At 49.2% G+C, this 19359-nt stretch overlaps 1 protein-coding gene across 8 annotated transcripts in view; it reads right to left on the reverse strand.

Moving 5' to 3' along the window:
- Window positions 1-6876: 6876 nt before the first annotated feature.
- The window catches only part of LRRC56 (leucine rich repeat containing 56), a 63824-nt gene continuing 51341 nt past the window's right edge, over window positions 6877-19359 (reverse strand). For 7 of the 8 annotated variants that reach the window (XM_013174343.3, XM_013174348.3, XM_048058711.2 and 4 more), the window contains 7 exons: window positions 17597-17774; window positions 15277-15477; window positions 14211-14275; window positions 12771-12901; window positions 11823-12001; window positions 8969-9350; window positions 6877-8207 (listed from right to left, as the gene is read on the reverse strand). In XM_013174343.3, coding sequence (XP_013029797.3) covers window positions 8015-8207; window positions 8969-9350; window positions 11823-12001; window positions 12771-12901; window positions 14211-14275; window positions 15277-15477; window positions 17597-17774 — 1329 coding nt within the window. In that variant the 3' untranslated portion in view covers window positions 6877-8014. The remainder of the gene's footprint in view (window positions 8208-8968; window positions 9351-11822; window positions 12002-12770; window positions 12902-14210; window positions 14276-15276; window positions 15478-17596; window positions 17775-19359) is intronic. The other variant, XM_066997222.1, reaches the window with a different exon arrangement.

Genomic DNA, 19359 nt, shown 5'->3' on the forward strand with positions numbered 1-19359 from the left:
GAGCCTGCAGCTCGCGCCCACGGGGGGCTCGGGCTTCGCGAGCCGCCCCCACGCGGGCTGCCCACTCCCTGGGGGAGGCGCGTGCGATGCACGTGGTGCTGCCACCGCGGGGGTTTTGCCCCCCCCAGGGCTCGGGGGGGAGCTGGGATGCCGCAGGAGAGTCTCGGTGGGCTCGCAGCGGGCAGCAAGGCTTGCATGGATAGCGCTGTGGTGCCACTTCCAAAGCCCCCCTGGGCACAGAGAAATTTGGCGTGGTGCCTTGTGACTGCCAAGCAAAAGCCCAGGGGCGTGATTTTTGTGGTTGTCCCACTGCACAAGAAGCCTCGGGGTGCACAAGACCCGCTCCTCCCTGCCCGCTCCCAGTTTTTGGGATGACCCCAAGAAGTTGTGTCTGTCTTGTCCTGTGGGGAGACCCAGCACAGGCGTCCAGTGGGGTCTGGCGGGGAGGAGATGTCACCCCCGATGTATGTTTCTACTCCAGGTGCAAACAAGGGCTTACAGCAGGGTCCTTGGAGCTGGAAAGTCAGTGCCGTGCACCCAGATTTTGGCAAACCGAGGCGAGGAGATGCCTGTCTCGCACGGCTTGGGAAGCAGGGAGCAGCCTCTCGTGGGCATGTCGGCGCCAGGCAGAGCCTCACACGTCTCGCTGACTCCCCAAACACAGTTCTGCCAAGCCTCAGCTGTGCCGGAGATGTGCTCCTAGGGCGAGGATGCTCGGTGAGTGGGGCAGGACCGATGCAGCGCTTGCCTCCGGAGGAGCCAGCAGAAACCTCTTGTCCTCTGGTATCTCCAGTCTGGGCGCTCAGCACCCAGCTAAACCACTAGCCACGAGGGTCTGTAACGGGGAACACGGCGCGTGCCTCTTCTCTCAGGGGGCAGGAGCAGCGCCTGCTGCCCTAGCCCCTCGCTGTCCCCAATCTCTTTAGCAGAGCGCTCCCTGGGTCAGCCCAGGCTGGTGCAGGACACTACCTCCATCCACCAGCCCCGTTTTGCAGCTGCTGTCACCCCCAAGCAGCAGCATTTAAGGCTCACAGGCCTTAAATTCAGGGCTGGGGGGCCGCATCCTCGCTGCTTCGCCTCTCTCCATGGTAACAGGAGGATGCTGCAGCCCCGTCCCCCTTGGCGGTGCTGGGGCGAGCGGGCGGGAGACAGATGGCGACGGAGGGGAAAAGGGCCCAGATCCTCCGGAGTCGAAGAAATCTCAGGAATCCCTGAGTGCCGGAGCCAAGACGCTGACCTGGAGCCGTGGGAGGGAGGAAAGGCGGAGGCGCGCGGCTCTGCCGAGCCCGGAATAGCAGAGCAGCTGTGAAGTTATCGCTCGTAATTATTACGGCATATGGGAGGTAAAGAAATAGCTCCGAAGGGGAGAAAAACAAACAAGAAAAAGGCGGGATGCTGCAGGGCTGAGCCGGGGGGGCAGAGCAGCACTTGGCACTGCCGCGCGGTGAGGGGACAGGAATTTGGGTGATGGAGGCAGCACCGGGTGCTCGGCCTCCCCGCGGGGTGCAGGCAAACACCTGCCCTGGGCACAGTCGGTCCCATGGGGCCCGTGTCCTGCTGGCATCCTGCTGCGGGGATGCTGAGAGGGGAAATGAGGAGGGGACTAACAGCCTGCGAGCGAGGAGCAGCGCCAGCAGCCCTTCGGTTCTGTGCTGTGCGGAAAACAAACAGTTTATCCAATCGTGGCTGTTATGGTGATGTGCTCGTGTTAAGGAAAAAAAAGGCTGTCGTGGGAAATGTGGAGCCATTCCCAGGGTGTCGGCAGCGCAGCCGGAGCCATGGCACAGGGAACAAAGGCGGGCGAGGGGACACTGCCCCGCGTGGCTCTGAGCACGGAGAGCTGGCCAGGCTGGGGGCAGCTTTCTCCTGGATGTCTCTTCTGGAGCAGTGGGACACAGGGGTGATTTGGGGCTCCCAAATCACCCTGACTGATCACTGGGGACCCAAAAAGCCAGAGGGTCCAGTGACAAGGGACAACGTTTGTGCTGGCCAGAGGGGCAGGGGGAGGAAAGCTTTTGTTGCGGCTCACCTCATGAATCACCCTGCAAACGAGGCCGCGGCAGAGGCATTGGAAATAGGAAAGACCATTCAAGCTCTGTGATCCAGAACATGAATAAATCGTATGTGGCAGGGAACAGCCCCAGTGCCCATTAAAAGCAACCAGGCAAACCCTGCCGGCATCGCGGGATCCCTGCCGAGCCACGTGCAGGGCCTGGAGAGCGAAGGACCAGCTCTGCACATACACATCAACACGTTCATATTCATATTTATTTATTTTCATATTTTTTTTTTACACACATTCATATTTCAGCCAGCCTCAGTGAAAATGGGGGCAGCAACCCCAGTTTGCCAAAGCAGGAGGAGTGTGAAGGTCGAGGAGGGACGTGGACAAGCATCTCTCTCCATGGGAAGCAGGGGCAGGGCGGGTGACTGAGAAAAGGACCTTACTTTTGGGATCCCTATGCCCTCATCCAAGGGCAAGCAGAAGGGTACAGCAGCACGGACAAGAAGGAGCTGGATGGGGAGGGCCAGGTCCCATCGTCTGCCCTGGTGGGTATAAAATCTGCTGTGAACAAGCTGTGGCCGGTCCCCAAGGACAGGTGCTTTCCCCGTGTTTTATCCTCTCGTAATTATCTCCCTGCAAAAATGTAATCACGGCAGGTGCCAGACTTTATTAACCCGCGGGACAGCGTTTTCACAAGGGCTATGATAAAGCCCGTTCGTCACAATTCCTGTCTCCTCCACCCCGATCCACCTTGCTGAACCTGCCAAGGGCTGCGAGACCCTCGGACACCGTCAGTGCAAATAGCGGTGGTGCCGACAGCCCGGCGCACGTAGTGTCTGACTGTAAGTTGTTACTCGGAGCTGGGACCTCCCAGAAACGTTCCCTCTTTTTGCTTATCTTCCCCCATAAATCCCCTGAGCCAGCTGCCAGCGAGTCCCCCGGGACAAGAGCTAGGTGACCTGCTCCACCTCTTCTCCCCCTCTCGGGGCCGACCCGTTTGCAAGCTCTTATCTCTGTCAGCGTGTTTGCTTTGTTCAAACTGCAAAGAAAAACATATATAGAAAAAAAGACAAGCTAACCATTCTTTGCAAAGTCTGCTCGATCTTAAGGTGAAGCCGTCACTCTTTCCGTAGCAACAAGGGCCTCTCCTTTGTTTTTCCAGGCCACTAATCTAATCCGAAGATTTGTCTTTGGGTTTCAGCTTCCCCTGGACTGCTCGTAATCCAAAAAAAAAATCGGTATTGTGCAATAGCAGTTGAAAGGGGAAAATAACACCTCTAAGGGAAAAGACAGCATTTTAGCTTTTTTTTTTTTTTTTTCAATAAAGGAAAATAATTCTTAGGCACCCCTCGATGCCCTGTCCTCTCGGGATCCCTCCCCTGCGAGGCCGGGCTGGGAGGCATAGAGAAGGGGACGCGGACCCCAAACCCTCCGAAGGTGCCTGCTTTTGGTCTCCCCCTCTACTTTTAAAGGCCAAAGCTTGCGAGACTCTCTCCTCCCCTCTAGCGTCCGTCCCGAGCTATGCCTCCTGCTCACCAAGCCCTGGCTCGGCCCAGCGCGGGTCCAGCCACGCTCCCCCTGGGGCAGCTTTTAGGCTTCTTCCAAATCACACCGCAGCTCTGCACCCAGGAACCTGACCCTTTATTTTGCCTTCAGCGGTCGTTTATTTTCCAGCGGTGGAACTTGCGACCCAGGGTGAACCCCGGGACCCGACAGCCAAGCCCTCCAAAGGCTTCTGGAAGGGCAGGGGCAGCTTTGCAGGCTGCGATGGGGAGAACTGGCTCGGCCTCCTTGGGGCAGCTGGTTCGGGCAGCGGCACCGAGGGCACGGCGGAGCTGTCTCCGCGCCTTCCTCCGTCTGCCAAGTTCGTTTGCCACCAGACACCCCGTAATTACACACACCGGCCTCCGCAGCCCCACACAGCGGCCCAGCCTCTTCTTGTGTCACCAGTTAATCCCAGAGGACAACTCGCGTGTGGCAGCGCCTTCCTCTCCAAGGCCCTGGCCTGAGCACTGCTCGCAGCAAAGAAGAAGGATGGGTTATTGCCCGCATTTGCTGGGAATATTCCCCCCGTGAGCTGGGCTGCAGCACGAGCTCAGGAGCGACAGGGGGTTGCACTGGGGCTCCCCGGGGGGGGCGTCTCCCTGCTCGGGTCACCTTCTTGCTTCGAGGCCCCCTTTTCACTGGCGCAGGAACGGTGCTCCTCACCCCCTCGGCGCTGAGTGAAGGGCTCCCAGCGCCTTCTCCGCTAGGAGAGCTCTGCCGGGAGGTGGGGAGGCAACGGGAGCCCTGGTGGGGCTGCTGAAGGTGCTGGAGATGCTGAAGGTGCCGGAGATGCTGAAGGTGCCACCATCCTACAGGTGTTGGACTGGGAAGTCACCGTGACCCAGCGGGTTCAGGACCAGGGATTCTGTGCCTCTAACCCCTGCCTACCTGGTGCTCAGAGGCTTTGAATTGACGAGCCTGGGTCAGCCCAGCCCCGATGCACCAAAGCACGGGTCCCAGGGGAGCTGCAGACCCTCCCGAAGGGCAGCGGCCTGGTACCTCTAGCCTGCCATAAAACAATTTGGGGTTCTGGAGTGCTATCCGCTAGAGATGAACAGTGAGGTTTAAAAAAACGACGCTGTCTGTGAGCTAACCCCGTTGTCTTTCAGACCCCAAGGAAAAGCTTTCTGTCTGACCTTCCAGCAAGGCTGCCCGGTTCAGATCATCCCGAAGGCAGCAGGAGAAAAACAAAGATGAAAACTGGAGAGGGGCCCTCAAGCACCACCCCTCCCACACCGCGGTGCTGCTCCTCCAGAGCAGCTGGGGGACGGAGCGGGATGCTCGGCTGCCTCTGCTACAGGCTCCCGTGGCGTTGCATGGCACCAAGCAGGTGTCAAAGCCACCTCAAACCCTATTTTATAAACAGAGAGACTAAAGCACAAACCATCTCAGTAGCCATACCCCCAAAGATGTCTCCTGGACTCTCTCCTCCTTGGCAGCCAGGCAATGTATCTCCTCTCCAATTTGTTCCAAGCACGAAGCAGCCCATGCCCTGCTAAGGCAGCAGCAGCAGCGCTTTGGGGACAAATCCTTCTTCCCTTGGCCCCGAGCTGTGCAGCTGCCCCTGCTCCCTTAGCAAACCCCCCAGCTGCTCCTTGTCCCGGAGCACGGCGGCTTCTGGCAGAGCAGAGCAACTGTAATAAAGGCATCAGAGGGAGGAAAAAGGCACAGGGGAGCAGGGCTGCTTCGCCCCCACTAAGCGGGAAGTGCTTTGGGGAAATAAACAGACCCACCAGGAGCACGCGCTGAAGAGGCTTCGTTTCTGGCAGAAAGCTCTTCCCTGCGGTGCTGATTTATTAATAGGTGGTGGTGGGGAGCAGATCTCGCCCCTCTCTTCTGCTCGTACACTAAATATCAGTTTGGCAGCCAGCAGCAGAAGCCATTAATGCAGCAATGCTTAAAGGCATCGGCAGCTCCTGGGCCATCACGGGAGCAGAGGGATGGACGCTGACATCCAAAACTGGTCACAGCCAGCTGGAGGCAAGGACTCGTTCCTTAAGTGACTTTGTCCATATTTAAGGAACCAATGCAGAAGAAACAGCGACAGAAGAACCTGTGATGAAACCCCACATACACGTCCCTTTTGGACCAGAAGAACCCCCACGTATCCCAGGGCCCTAGCTCCTGGCATTGCTGCTGTCTGCTGCAGGACAGTCCTGCCAGAGCACACTTTGTACCTGCTACAAGGTGCCACAGCGCTCATGCCAACCTCTTCACTCCTCTGGCCTTCATGTCACCTTTGGACACAAGTAAAACCACACAGTGGCACTCAGAAAACACAAGAACACTTGATCTAAACACAGTTCAAGTACGCGTCTCGTATAGCCAGCCTGCAGTGCCACACGCACCCGAGGAGTTACTCCATCACGAGCTGGTGCAGGGATCGAGGTCAGGTCGATCTGGACAGGCAGCAGGACAAGGGATTAGGGGTCTCCACGACAGATAAATGATGACACAGAATGCAGATGTAGTGAGGACTGCTCTGATGACACCCATACACATTTTTTCCCTCTAACCATTAACCAGCTCATGGTAATTTAGCAATGCAAGGACAAAAAATCATTTTTTTCGTCATCGTTTTTCCAAGCCCTCTCCTGCGCCCCAGTGAAGCTCCTTGCCCAACACCTGCACAGAGCCGAGCTGCGTTTGCGGAGAGCAGAGCTCACAAGCACTTTTGGGAGTACTTTCCAAATGCGTACCCAGAGTTTTACATCTGCAGATGCACACAGGCAGACCAGTCTAGCCACCCCGTTTTCCAAGCACAAAAACACACTTGTGCTTTTTTCAGCCCCTTTGAAACCAAAGATGCAAACTGAGGAGGAGGCTCAGAATATGTGGAGAACATGGCCCTGCCCCTCACCCCTGCTACAGAGAAGGGGCGAATTGTTACCCGCACCAACTGCCAGAGAGGGCTGCGGACTTCAATCAGGCTGGGAGGGTGCAGAGCACTTTGGAAAACTATGCTGCCACTTTCTTCTTTCTTTTCAAGGTCAGATGTTTCTGGTCACGGCCAGTGACACTGGCAAAGACTCAATTTTAGTAGCCAGTTTAATGACACAGGCACCGTTGTTGGGCAACATCTGGCTGGAAGTCCTGCCTGCATCCATAGTATTTCACAGAATGACATGCCACGGAGTTTTTAATGCTTTTTGGTGGATAATTCCCTCTAGTGCCCACCAAAACTGGGCAAACTAGTGTCCAGCCGCGGACTATTTTGTAAGAAAAAGTGGTGCAACTAGCACCATGACAAGCTGAAGGTTTGGGGCCTTCTCTGCTGTTCCATTCCTTTACTTTAAGCTGACCGGTAGAAAGAAGACATAAAACAATTAATTAACTCATCATGTAATTACTGTTTTATCAAGTGATTAAAAATATATATCTAACATGGTAATTTAGACTATAAAAAACGTGATGATGTTTGGTTTCAGACTGCAACATCAATAAAGTTGCATGCCACAGACATTTGGATCAGCATTTCAGTCTGCAGCCACTAAAACAGCTGTTTTGAATCTCACCCAAATATAAAGTAAATGCCCTATTGAAAAACAAGAGATCATTTCCTTACTTGCCTGCTTCATCTTTGCTGCTGCATTATTTAAAATTACTCGGTCATATGAAATCGGAAAGGCTGTTTGACCTAAAGAACTGGAGGTGAGACACCTGAGTGCACACACAAAGGAGGCCCTGACACGGCACAGCCTGCTCGCAGAGGTCAGCACCGCTTATGAAAATTCTGGTATGCAATATCTACCCACAGCAAACGAGAGAAGTCCTTCCAGGCAGCTGTGGAGCAAATAAACATATTAACAGAGTAACGAGTCACTTCTTCAGCATTTGGTTCCGTAGCAATGCAAGGAGACTGAATGGGCTAAGCTCTGAAACCACTCGGCCTTCTTGGGCTCTTCCTGTCCTGGGGATGTGGGCATCGCATCTCTCCCCTGCAACACGCTCAGGTCAAGGATTCCTCTCGAACCCTTGGCTTTGTCCCTAAATACTGAGGGCAACGGGGCTGCTTCTAAGCCAGGCTGGCGTGTGTGATAGGAAATGCCCTATGTCCCTCACCTCCTCCAGCCCACTCCGGAAACTGCAGTCTCTAAGCCCTGTCTGGTTTAGTGTCACTGCCTCACTCACCGAGCAGGGCATGATGCAGAAGAGAGGAAATATGTTAAGCCTTCTTCTGTTTTAGTGCATGAACTCTGCAAAAATAACCATGTTTTCTGTAATAAGAGGTTGATTAGCTCTTATGTTGATCAGCAGGTGCTCTTTAAAGAAAGCACTTCTGGACCAGCTGTAGCCTTAATTGAGGCAAATCATAGCATTTGTTTAAACTGCTCTACTTGCACTGCTCTGATTTTAGCTTGCAGAAACAGCTGAAAGACAGCATCGATCCTTCAAGTGTAAGGACTGCACGCAGTGATTGAAGATCGTGCTCTGTAAATGGCTCCAACACACCCAGGCTATCTTCTAGGACTGGGGATTCTTGCTCTGAGACGTTGTTGAGACAGCAGGTCTGTCTGGCAACTTCTGCAGCGTGGCCCTAGCAGTCGGGGGCCAAACTGCATTTGCTGGTCCAAACCTCTCTGAGGCTTTTGTAGCTGAGTGAAGAACTGGCAGGTGATGGTTGATCATGCCAGGGGGACTCCTGTCCATGACAGGCCTGAGAAAAAGAGAGAAAATCACCACAGTGAAATTGCACTCCAGGGCTGGATATCTGCATTCTCCCCATAGGCTCTGAAGTCTCCCACTCTGAAAACTGAACCGAAAGCTGCCAGGCCCGGAATCCACACAAGGCACTGCAGCTTTGCACTCAAGGCACGTGCTCTGTGTGCGTACTGTGTTGTAATAGCTATGTTAACTTAAAAATCAAGGTGTCATAACTCTTCGGGTTTATTTCTCTGAAGAAGCAATATGATGTTAATCTTACAGTACGGGGGTCAAGAAATAACCATGTTTTGGTGCAGGTGACACTTATCTAATACCTACTTTATTTTTCAAAGTGCTTTCTAGCATGAATTGATGTAAATCTCAAGGGGAAAAAATCACAGTGGAACGTTAGGAACTCACTCTGGGATTTATCCAGGGAGTCTTGAACAAGTACCACTAAAAATCTCGGCTACAGACATAGATAACAGCCCTGCACTGCGAACATGGGAGTCGAGCAGAAAGGACACAGGAAAATTCTGGGACGTTTTTCAAGAAAATACGAAACTCAAGTGCTCAAGCTATAAGTAGCATGAGAAAATGTTTCATTTAGCTTTAGAAGGATGAAGATAAATGCCAGCACAAATAAAAGGAGTTCTTTTTACAGAACAGGCAGGGGACTCCAGAGACAGCACAGAATTCTGCTTCTTCCTGCTGTGAAGCCCCTTCTATTTTCACTAGACATCCTGCAGGCAGAGCTGCCAGCAGCATGCATACCTGATGCTTGTTGATCCAACAGCTGCTGGTCCTGAAATAGGTCTCTGCCTGCCAGTGCTCCCATCAGGCTGGTGTTCTCCTCGAGATCCAAAGGGTGAAGGCTCACGTGCCGCTGGCGCGCTGTGCAGGCTCAGGAGAGCAAGTTCATTGCCCAGAGGCTGGGCTGAAGTTTCTTTCCTAGCCCTTGACTGGCACTGCTGTGTCCACTGCCTGTCCTCCTCTTGGCTGGGCACTTTTAAACACCTTACCCTGTGGTTCCTCGTTTTCCAGCGTCTTGCTGCAACACCCCTTAGAGAGGCAGGCGAAGGGCTTTTCGGCGGAGATGGAATTAGACAACGGCTCAGGCTGGAGGACACTGTGCCTTCCTGAGTACGTGATGAATCTGAAACATGGCAGGGAAACGCAGCAATTTACCAGCTCGTCTTACTCCTAAATGACTGACCCAGTGAATGAAAGGGTTTGAGGAACACTGTACGATGGAGCTGGCTGGGCACAAGTGTCCGAGGGCGCACAGTGATGAATGCTGAATTGCTTCCTCTGACAGCCAGGGTCTGGGTTCCTTGGCAGCCTCCCTGCCAGCATGGTGCCAAGCACTAGAACTGTTCGTGAGCCGTGCACACCTCAAGAGGGACAGGCTGGCTTACGACGAGATCACCCATCCTCCTGCCCAAAAGCACAAGCAGCCATACCTGTATCATTCCTGGCCAGTGTTTGCCCTGACCTGTTCTAAACTCCCGAGGACCCCCTCCAGCTCTCTGAAATTCAAGGCACAAGAGCAATTACCAATGAGCGAAACCACTTTTGTATCAGACGCAGAGGTATAAGAATAAGGTTTTGTGATTAGCCTGAAAATTAGGGAAGGTGCCTGACTGTTAGGGAAAACACTTCACTACATGCAGGACCAGCAGGTGCACTGTTCAGATTTTAGCCCATCTAATCCTCAGGTGCAATACACAGAAGAAAAATCATATTGGTGATGTATGAAGGGAACGTGCAGGCATATATGCCTAAAACCATTCTGTACATAGCAGGGATCCAATTGCTCTTGTCTATTAAAAGAACTAACTGTACCTAATTACCCGATGTGCAGAGTCTGAGGCAGGAACACAATCTAAAGAATGTGCCACCAAAACCCAGGCACAGAAAATTCATCTTTATAACTTCTGACTGACACTTATTTTGCTGTTTAGGTAACCATATAAATCTGATATAAATTTTTCACTGAACAGTTTCCGTCACACTGTATGATTTTAAAATGCCTGAATTTGATGGTGTTTTTTGTTTGTTTTTAAGTAAAGACATTCTGAAAGACCAGTATGCCTGACTCAAGAGCCTGAAATAACACTCAAAGACTTCCAAAGCGTGCAGATTATATAGATCTGATGCTGCATACACTTTTAAATAGGACTGGTTTTGCTCAGATGACTTGTCCTTTCCTGGTCAGGATTATTTCCAGCAAGAAGCTCCACTGTCAGAAAAATCACATTGGGTAGGGGACACTTCTGAAGTTAAGTGCTGAGACATTTAAATACCTCTCCAAACCTTGAAATAAGTCGCAGAGGTCAAGTGTGTTTTTAACCGCCTTGCTGAACAGTCAGTCAGCTGCTAATCTTGTATCATGTATTTACTCTGCAAAACATACACTTCTATAAATGCTTGTGATTATCATGTATGAACCTTGGTTTTTATGGCCAGTTGCTTGTGATCTGGGTCACCCCCCCACTCCCAGGTGATACTAGATTTCAAACCACTCAGTCTCATAACCAAATCCCGACAGATCTCAACACCCACATCTAAGCCCATCTGTTCACTTTTACAATCCTAAGGGATATGACACGAGCACACAGAGGTACTTTGGGCATTGTCTATTAAATCTAAAAAGATGATGAGGTCACAATAAATCATACTCAACCTGAAGAAATCTTATTAAATCTAAAGAGATCATGAGATCATAGTTGAAGACTTTTGTGGTCACTGGACAAGAGGCCATCCATTTTAATTTTTCTAAACTGCTCTTGCTCATGTTAAGGAGATATCGTTTACCTTACATTTTATACAGAGAGCCTTTGAATAATTTAATTATTTTGCTAATTATGATGCTTACATTTTTTCCAAAACTATTATACTTTTCCAAATTTTTAATTGACCCATTTTGCCCTTGTAAGAAATGTAAACCCCAAACTCATTGAAGCAAAAAATGTGATTATTAACAATAGAAATAGATTTAAGTCATACTTTTGCAATCTCCTTTACCTGATATGTATTTGGAATAACCATTATTAATGTTTCTAATAGCCTTAAATACAATATTCAACAATCCTGCTTTCATCCATCTAACTGCAATTCCAGAGAGGTCTTTGGCTTTCTTCCTGAGTAAAAGAGCACATTTCATTTTTAATCTCTTGCCTGAACATCTTCCCAGAATTCCCAGCCGCCTGGTTGAACCTTAATCATCAGCTCAGCCACGATTTGCATCGGTGCCAACTGGGGTAAAACACAGCTCATTTGGAACAACGGTATTTTATACTAACCTGAGACTGCCACAAATCAACCACACAAGGTAAAAGACAAAGGCATGTCCTTCCTCTAGACTGGATGCTAAGCTGCTGGAAGATCAAGTTTATTTCCCTTAATTCCACAGATCTGTGCTGAAATATACCAACTGATGGGCAGTCACCAAGTCCTGCTTAGACAATGGAATGGCTTACTCAGGGTCTGGCTCTACAATTGGGTTTCCAAATTGCCGCTCTACAGCACAGATGCCAAACTTCAGAAAACACTGCAGGTACTAATAAATCTACCCATGAACGGTTAGCAGCACTTGTCGCTACACAATGCCAACCCTTCCCAATACCTGAAGACGACTGAGAGACACAGGAGTGGCAGGAAGAATCAACGAGGTCCTCATCAGAAGCCTCCCTCAACTCTTCCTCACTGCTGTCAGCCAGGCTGCAGGCTTCATCCTCTTCCTCATCGCTAACAGTTATCTTCACTGCTCGGTCAGCCTTGTCTTGCTGACCTGTTTGCAGGCACCTGGACAACATTGAGTAAGTATTATACATCTAGTTAGCCTTTGAGTTGAGAATATGCAGCAAGCCAAGTGCAGCTTCGTGTAGCCACACGAACACTGAGACTGTGGATTTAGTCACCCACAGTGATTGGCCACTTACCTGGAGATCTGGAAAATCAGTCTAAATGGATCAGACATCTAAGCTGCCTATGACTGAAGTTAACCTGAAGCATCCTGAAGTTAACCAAGTGAAATGGGGCAGACTTAAAGTACTATGATGTGAATTAAGTTCAGAGAAACAAAGCCATCTTTATTTCTAAAACAACTATCGTCTGTCTATGTGACAGGGGAATCTCAGTGTGGTGTCATTTTCCTTTCAGCCTTCCATTTGGTCAGGTTGGTGTGACACTTTCGAAAATCCTCATGCACTTTCACTTTTTTCACTGTCTGAATGCAAACACTGACAGGACCAAGAATATCTTACTTGTTATGAAAAGTCATTCCTTGTACTCTCTAAGCAAGCAAGCCCACCCTATACGTGCTGATCTTCAGCCTGCTCTAGAGAGAGGACAGAACCTCCCCAAGGTTTCTTTTCCCTTTCTCCATCCCATAAACGTCCCAGGAGGGGGGACCACCATAAGGATTTCCGTCCCTGCCGGCAGGGATGGGAAGGCAGAAGTTGAAGGGCTATCCCATGAAACTGCCACCAGGTGGCCAAAGAGCTTATTTTATTTTACAGCAGAAAGTGAATCCCTGTTCTATTGCATAACAAGAATTCTCCCACACTCTCACCGCTTATGCTGTTCTCTCCATACTCTCAGTTCAGAAAAGACATCTTTCTGGCTCAGATCTTCTCCTCCTACAGAGACGTAAGGGTTTTCCATCTTCAGACTGCACAGTTTCAAGGGGCTCACTGCAGGTGGCTGAAAAATGACAGAAGTAGTCTTGATAACCTCAGAAACTTTCTCCAGCTCAGTTTCTAGACTTTGTATTTTGGAAGGCATCTGTATGCTATTCCTCCGGAGTGTTGAGATCACCCCTCACCTCTTCTATTTTAAGAAGCCTCATGCCTGCCCTGTACACTGGTATAGTTCTAGGAGCTCAGCAGGAGGAACCCGGGGTGGCAGGAACAAAAAGGTTTGATTTATATCCCTCTGGCAGATTGTTCTCCTGTAAACAAGTGTAAGCCTGCAGCATCTATGCCAATGAGCATATTAAGACCAGTACTGCAGATACTGCATCATTCAGCGTACGGCTGCAGTCTCCTTTCACATCCCAGCTTACAACACACAGTAATTCAATCAAATGTTCACTTTTGCTTCAGGAAAGCTTCCAGTGTTTGGGCAGTGGCAGCAGAGAGAAAAGGGAGGGCTGCATTTTTTCCAGCGGCTCTTTAACATCTGTTGTCAGCATTAAGAGAAGCTGCAGACAGAGCAGGGATGCAGGTGTTCTGTACATGCCGTTTCCCTGATTTAGCACAGTCTGTTTGAACTTATGCACATGTGTCCGTGCTGTACTGAACCTCAGGGACCATAAAAGCTAATCATGGTGAGCCAGACTGCCCACCCTTAATCCCATGGGTGTTCTCTCACTAAGTTACTGGCTCACGGACACGAACAGGCTGACCTGCAGGGCCACAGCACTACCCCATGGCTGAGAACAACAAACTTGGGCTTGGTATTTATTTAGTCAACAGCAGCAACCTTGTAGGCCTGACTATCTACACCAACATCAAACTGCTGAGAAATCTTTTGCTAAACAGCTGTTGTAGAAACACCACCAAAATTCACAACTCTGCCCTGTGCTTTGACCAGCCGGGATGATACAAATGACTTTTGTCTGCTAATTGCCCTATTCTTTATTTGGGGGCTCACGGCACATATGTGAGGGAGCACAGACTGGGGATGCATCCAGACCAAATACTTGTTGAAAACAAATTAATGAAGTCTGAACTCCATGGCTAAAGTGTTCCCGTGTGCTTTCACAGCTCTTTACCATCCCACCTCAGCAGGGACTAGCACATGTGCAGAGGCTTTGTAACATCAGGGCAAAAGATTCTACACCCTCTTCAAGTACAATTGCCTTTTTTGCGAGGGGAGTTGAGGGGAGCAGGTATTGGAGGCTGGACTACAGATGACAGTGAGCCACCAGAAATCACAGTTGAAACTCAGTTTATCACAGAATTTATGTGGGTGACCTGGCAGGAATGTGAAGTGTACAAGAAAAACATACACCTAGCTTTTGCCTCCTTGCACGAAGGGCCTTGATGGGGTTCCCACATATAACTTGGCTGAGTCCTAAGAAAAAAAGGAAAAAAAAATTATTTTACTCCAGTGTTTAGCAAAATGTGCTGTCTTTGAAACCAGTCAGCATCATTTCCTATATACAGGGGAGATGTAAGAATTTATGGTGTAGGTTCACAGTGTCAGCTTACATGGCCTGACGCTGATGCTAAGAGGCAGTTTCTCTGTTTCATTCTGCTCCTGCCTTGCCTCCTTCACTGTGGTGGTGCAAACACTGGTGTGGTCACATGGGAAGTAAGATCAGGAAACAGAGCCGGATTAAAACAGAGTATGCATTTTTTTGTTTTGCTGGTTTATTTTTCAGCTGGATCTTGAGCAGGATCAGGTTCCCCATGTGGCTATGCAGAGACTCTTTTCTTTATCTAGCCTGTGGATCAGGTATGTGAAGTCAAGGAACTGACTCCTCACACTAACCCAACCCTGGAAACCCAAAAGAAAGGGGTGATTGTTGGCAGTGACCCTGCCACACTGAGAGCCTGCAGTACACACACTGCACCTTTCAGCATGTAATCCACCAGGGAGCTAATGTGCATCACCATGCCTTTCTAGAGGACTACACTGCATGGACCACATCACAATGATTGAACAAGATGTGCCCAGATTTATTCACAGAAGCTATATTTAAAGTGAGCCCCAGCAAGGCTGATAGGTCATTTACAGGACTGAGCAGGACGGCTTTTGTAAAGGTGTGAGAGCAGAGCGTTTAATGAAAGGGAACTTCAGCAAGGGTGCACCACTGCAGCACGTGGTTGTCAAGAAAGACATGATGTATGGGAAGGGGGAAGCCCAGATAACCTGCACCTTCTGCAGCAGGGGAAAATAAAGGAAAGCCCACGCTAGAGCAGGTAAGTGCCATGGAAGAAAACACGCGCTGAACCTGATGTAGCAGTTGCATGGGTGGGTGTTATTCAAAGCACCCAAGCTTTCATCAGCAATAACAACATTCACAAGGAGGTGGAGGTGTGGGAAAGAACAGGATTAAAAAAATATATTACCATATGTCAAATCACTGGAGTCATCTTCTGGAAACAGATCATCAGCAACCATTGGATCTGGAAGAAGAGAGCCACCGTACAACAGGGGGGCATTGCTACTTCTTCCTGCATTTGCAGACCACCGAGCACTTCCAGGGCTGGAAGCTGGGGGAGGCCTTGGGCTGGATCCAGACTGCTTTGCCACGGCCCCAAGACATGGACCTAAGGGAGAGGTTTCAGCAGTGTAAGCAGGCTTTAAGCTACAACATCGCTGCACGCTGCCAATGCGGTGACTGCTGCTCCACGCTTGGAGCTGTAAGGGACAGAAAAGTTTGTCATTGCAACTACAAGAAACACACCGCCACTGGACAAAGCCTGGAGGAGGCAGAGGGCATCCTGGTACAGCACACGGTCCTTCACAGTTGTTCTCTGCAAACAGCAGGACTTGGAGCTCCCCAGCTAAGCCGAAGTCCATCCTCTTCCTGCTCCCGGGCACCAGTGACGGGCTGGTGGCTGAGGAAGGGGTCAGGAACAGCTCCGTGCCCGTTGTCAGCCAACAACTGCCCCACGTGTGAACCTGAAGGTGCCCAGGGCTCTGTTACTGCCCCTGCCTGCACACCTAGGGCAGGAATAAGCTGCCCCTCTTTGCTGCCCAATGCACCCCTGGGCCAAGGGAACAACTACAGGCTTGCCACAGGTACAGTCCAAGCCCCCAGCCTTGAAATGCTTTCCTTAATGCACAGACACCATGCAGGTGGTGACAGCCACCTTCCCAGGGCTGTTAGTCAACCAGGGCAAACCACGTACCATGACTTATGGAAATCTGGGAACTGCAGTGACAGATTTTTCCAGTATTGTCTCAGAGACAGGCACTTCTCCAGCACAGAAAGAAAGGTGATAATTTAGTTTCATAATGGTACAGGACGGGATGAATTACGCAACAGCTAGTGAAGGTGGATACAGCTGTGAACTCCTACCTGCCCAACGGCTTGCTGTCCTGGGAGCAGAGTACAGCTGCACCAGCAGCGTGTGCAGCCACCAATTTATAGGAGAACAAATTTCATTTCAGTGCCTAGATGAATAGCTTGCTCTTTAGAATGTCGAGCATCTACCAGCTCCACAGCGGAGCAATCAGCACTGTAATAATATGGCCATTTCATTACGAGCTCAGTGTTAGAGGCCTTCCAAATACCTCGTTGTTCATACAAAACCATGAAGCACACAGCACATGCAAAGTACCTGAGTCAACGTTGCTATAGGAAAGAAGAAAATATGGGGATGCTTGAACCTGACCATGTGAACTCATCAGTAGTTTATAGCCGAAGGCAAAAATTAAGTCTGGCTACACTAGAAAACAATATGAATTCAAAATTTTGTGCTCGTTCCCTACTGTTTCTCTCAGTCTACTTTGTTAACTAGTTTTCTGAACCATAGCTGATGCTGCCAAAGCAGGATCACTGAGGGATCAAATTTTAATGGATTTTTTCACTACCATAACTACTACTACATCTAATGATTTGGACCTACAGGGATTAAATAAATGACAAACATATGTACTTATTCCAAAACAAACTAAATTTTTAATGGAGTACAGTTGGCAGGCATACCTCAGCCGTGGGGGCTGGGAAGCTAACTGCATTGCCCACACTAATGGGAAGCAACAGGAGCAGTTATAGGAAATACTTTGTAATATTTAATGGAATGTGGTAAAGTGCATGCAGCACGATATGTAAAAGCACAGACATTTGAACTATAACCGAGGCTACAGGCAAAGGGACAAGAGATTTATTTTCAAACCACTTACTCTGTTCTAATGAATGTAATGGACTTAATCACAGAGGCAAAGAGAATGAAATAGATGTATTACAAGACCACACAATCGCAGTTGCTAGGATGTTGCTACCATTAAGGCGTGGTGACCAAATTGCCTTTCCTATTATTAAATTGGAGTAGGAAATCCTGCTACATCCACACGACATGGGATTGACTGCTACCATGGAAAGGGCTGAGAACAGCTGTTGTTGAAACATTTTCCAAGCTTTGCTTCTTCTGATCATGCAGAATGAATGCTAAGCACAGACTCCCAGCTACTGCTGGATTCACTTGATGCTTTACAAGTCGTTTGCATTTCTCTGATCTTAGTGGTCAGCTTTGGACAGCTTTCGTTTAAATCTGCACCATGCTGAATCCCAGCTTCCCTACCTCCCAAGTGAAGAAGACAAAGTCCTTTGTCCCTTCTCTATAATTAAGCCTTGGCACTGAAAAGGCCAGCTTGCTCTTCATCTTTCTTTTTCACACATCATAACCTGAAAAATGAACCTTGATAGGAAATCTGACGTACCTAACCATGAAATGTCTCTGGCTAAACCAGCTTCCTTGATGGATTCCTTGATGATTAGCCAGTCCTCATTCATCTTCTTGGAAGGAGGGATAGCAGTCTGGCTTGCTGGTATTTCATCCAAATACTCCAGGTGGGGAATGAGCTTTTTCACTTCAGCTCTGTAATTATAACCTGGTTCCTGGAGAAATTGAGGAAGTGGTCACTTGAACAGTTTCTGTCCTTCAGAAGCATGGCAGTGTTCAATTTGTATGACTACTGTATAACTTGAAATACTTCTGTGAAGTAAACCTACTTGCCTTATTCAACAAAAATAAGTATCAGGAGTTCCATTTCACTGTGCTTTCTCCTCACATAATTTCTAATCAAATTGATCGTGAACACGTTCTGAGCGCAAACACATTCCTCCTGCACAAAGGCCTCTCTGCTCTTTATGTGCTGACGACTTTGGTCTTTATCTTTGTTACATTATACGTATGCTACAAAAATGAAGGCAGCCACTGATGGGAAAGCCTGGGCATCCTCAGCATTTGTCCAGTCTCTTTGCCTGGCTTTGTGATTCTCTGGTTGCTGCATCAACAGTGAGATTATAGCAAGACTGAAAAGAGGTTATGAGTGCAGCTACGCTTGCTGATGGATAAAGGCACAGTGCAGTGAATGAACTGTGCTGACTTTCTGGGGCAGTCTTCAGGGTACCCATACATGATTTTATACATTATTAGAAGAGATGACTTACTTCCTACCATACTTTCTGCTGCAAGAGGTTGCATGCCAATAGCAGGTGCACAAAAGGCTAAAATGAACTGCTTTGGGGGTGCTCTTCACTGTGCTGGAAGAACAACATGGTCACCCCCAATGCACGTGGGCTCACTGTGACATCCAATGGGGAAAGCACAGATGCAGCTCCCTTCTGCATGTGACACTGAATAAAGTTATTCACGAACATGTGACAATGCCTGGGACCCGTAGGCAACAAGATCAATCAAGAACAGCGACAATTGTGCTCAGAGCACACTGTGAACTGGGCTGCTCTGGTGGATGCCAGCAGTGGAAAGGCATCTCCACGTGGCACTTTCTTCTTTGGGAAAACTTAGCAATACCTCAGTGCAGACTGGGTCATGATGCTTTGCAATGGAAATACTGCAATGGAAAATCGTCTCAGATTACAAATGGCAACAATGATGGTGATCTCATACATTTCCTTCTACTCGAATTAGTATAAAGCAAGAGTGCATCGCTAGTGGCAGAATATGAATGGGTGGCTTCCCTGAAAGTGATCAGCTACCTATAAAGCAATTGCTTGATCCAGACAAATGTTATGCTTTTCAGGACATTACGAGCAATATTAGAGAACTCCAGAAAGCTAAGTCCTCATTCAACACGGAGCTGCTACGAACAGAAATCTTTCAGTGGTAGCTGGGTGGCTGTACACTCCCTCCCTCCCTCCCAAAATGCAGCACCAAGGCTGGCAGAGGGAAGTCACCAAATAAAGCGTGTAATTGTCGTTAAGAGGCAGACACTGAACTCCTCTCACTGAGCCTTTAATCTTAATTTAGAAAATGAGTCAACCAATCGCCATGTTACCACGTACCACATGTACTCTGAACAGAGCCTGGGCTAGAGCCAATTTATAGCCATGTCCTGTTTGAGAGCAGCATCATGTTACGCTCATGGTACATTACTGCAACAGAGGCTGCAAAATTTATCATCAGGTTGTTGCTTTTGGTTTAGATAACAGAGGAAGATGAGCTCATCTGAAAATCAAA

Source organism: Anser cygnoides, chromosome 5 (genome assembly GCF_040182565.1).
Source record: "Anser cygnoides isolate HZ-2024a breed goose chromosome 5, Taihu_goose_T2T_genome, whole genome shotgun sequence".
NCBI lineage: Eukaryota > Metazoa > Chordata > Aves > Anseriformes > Anatidae > Anser > Anser cygnoides.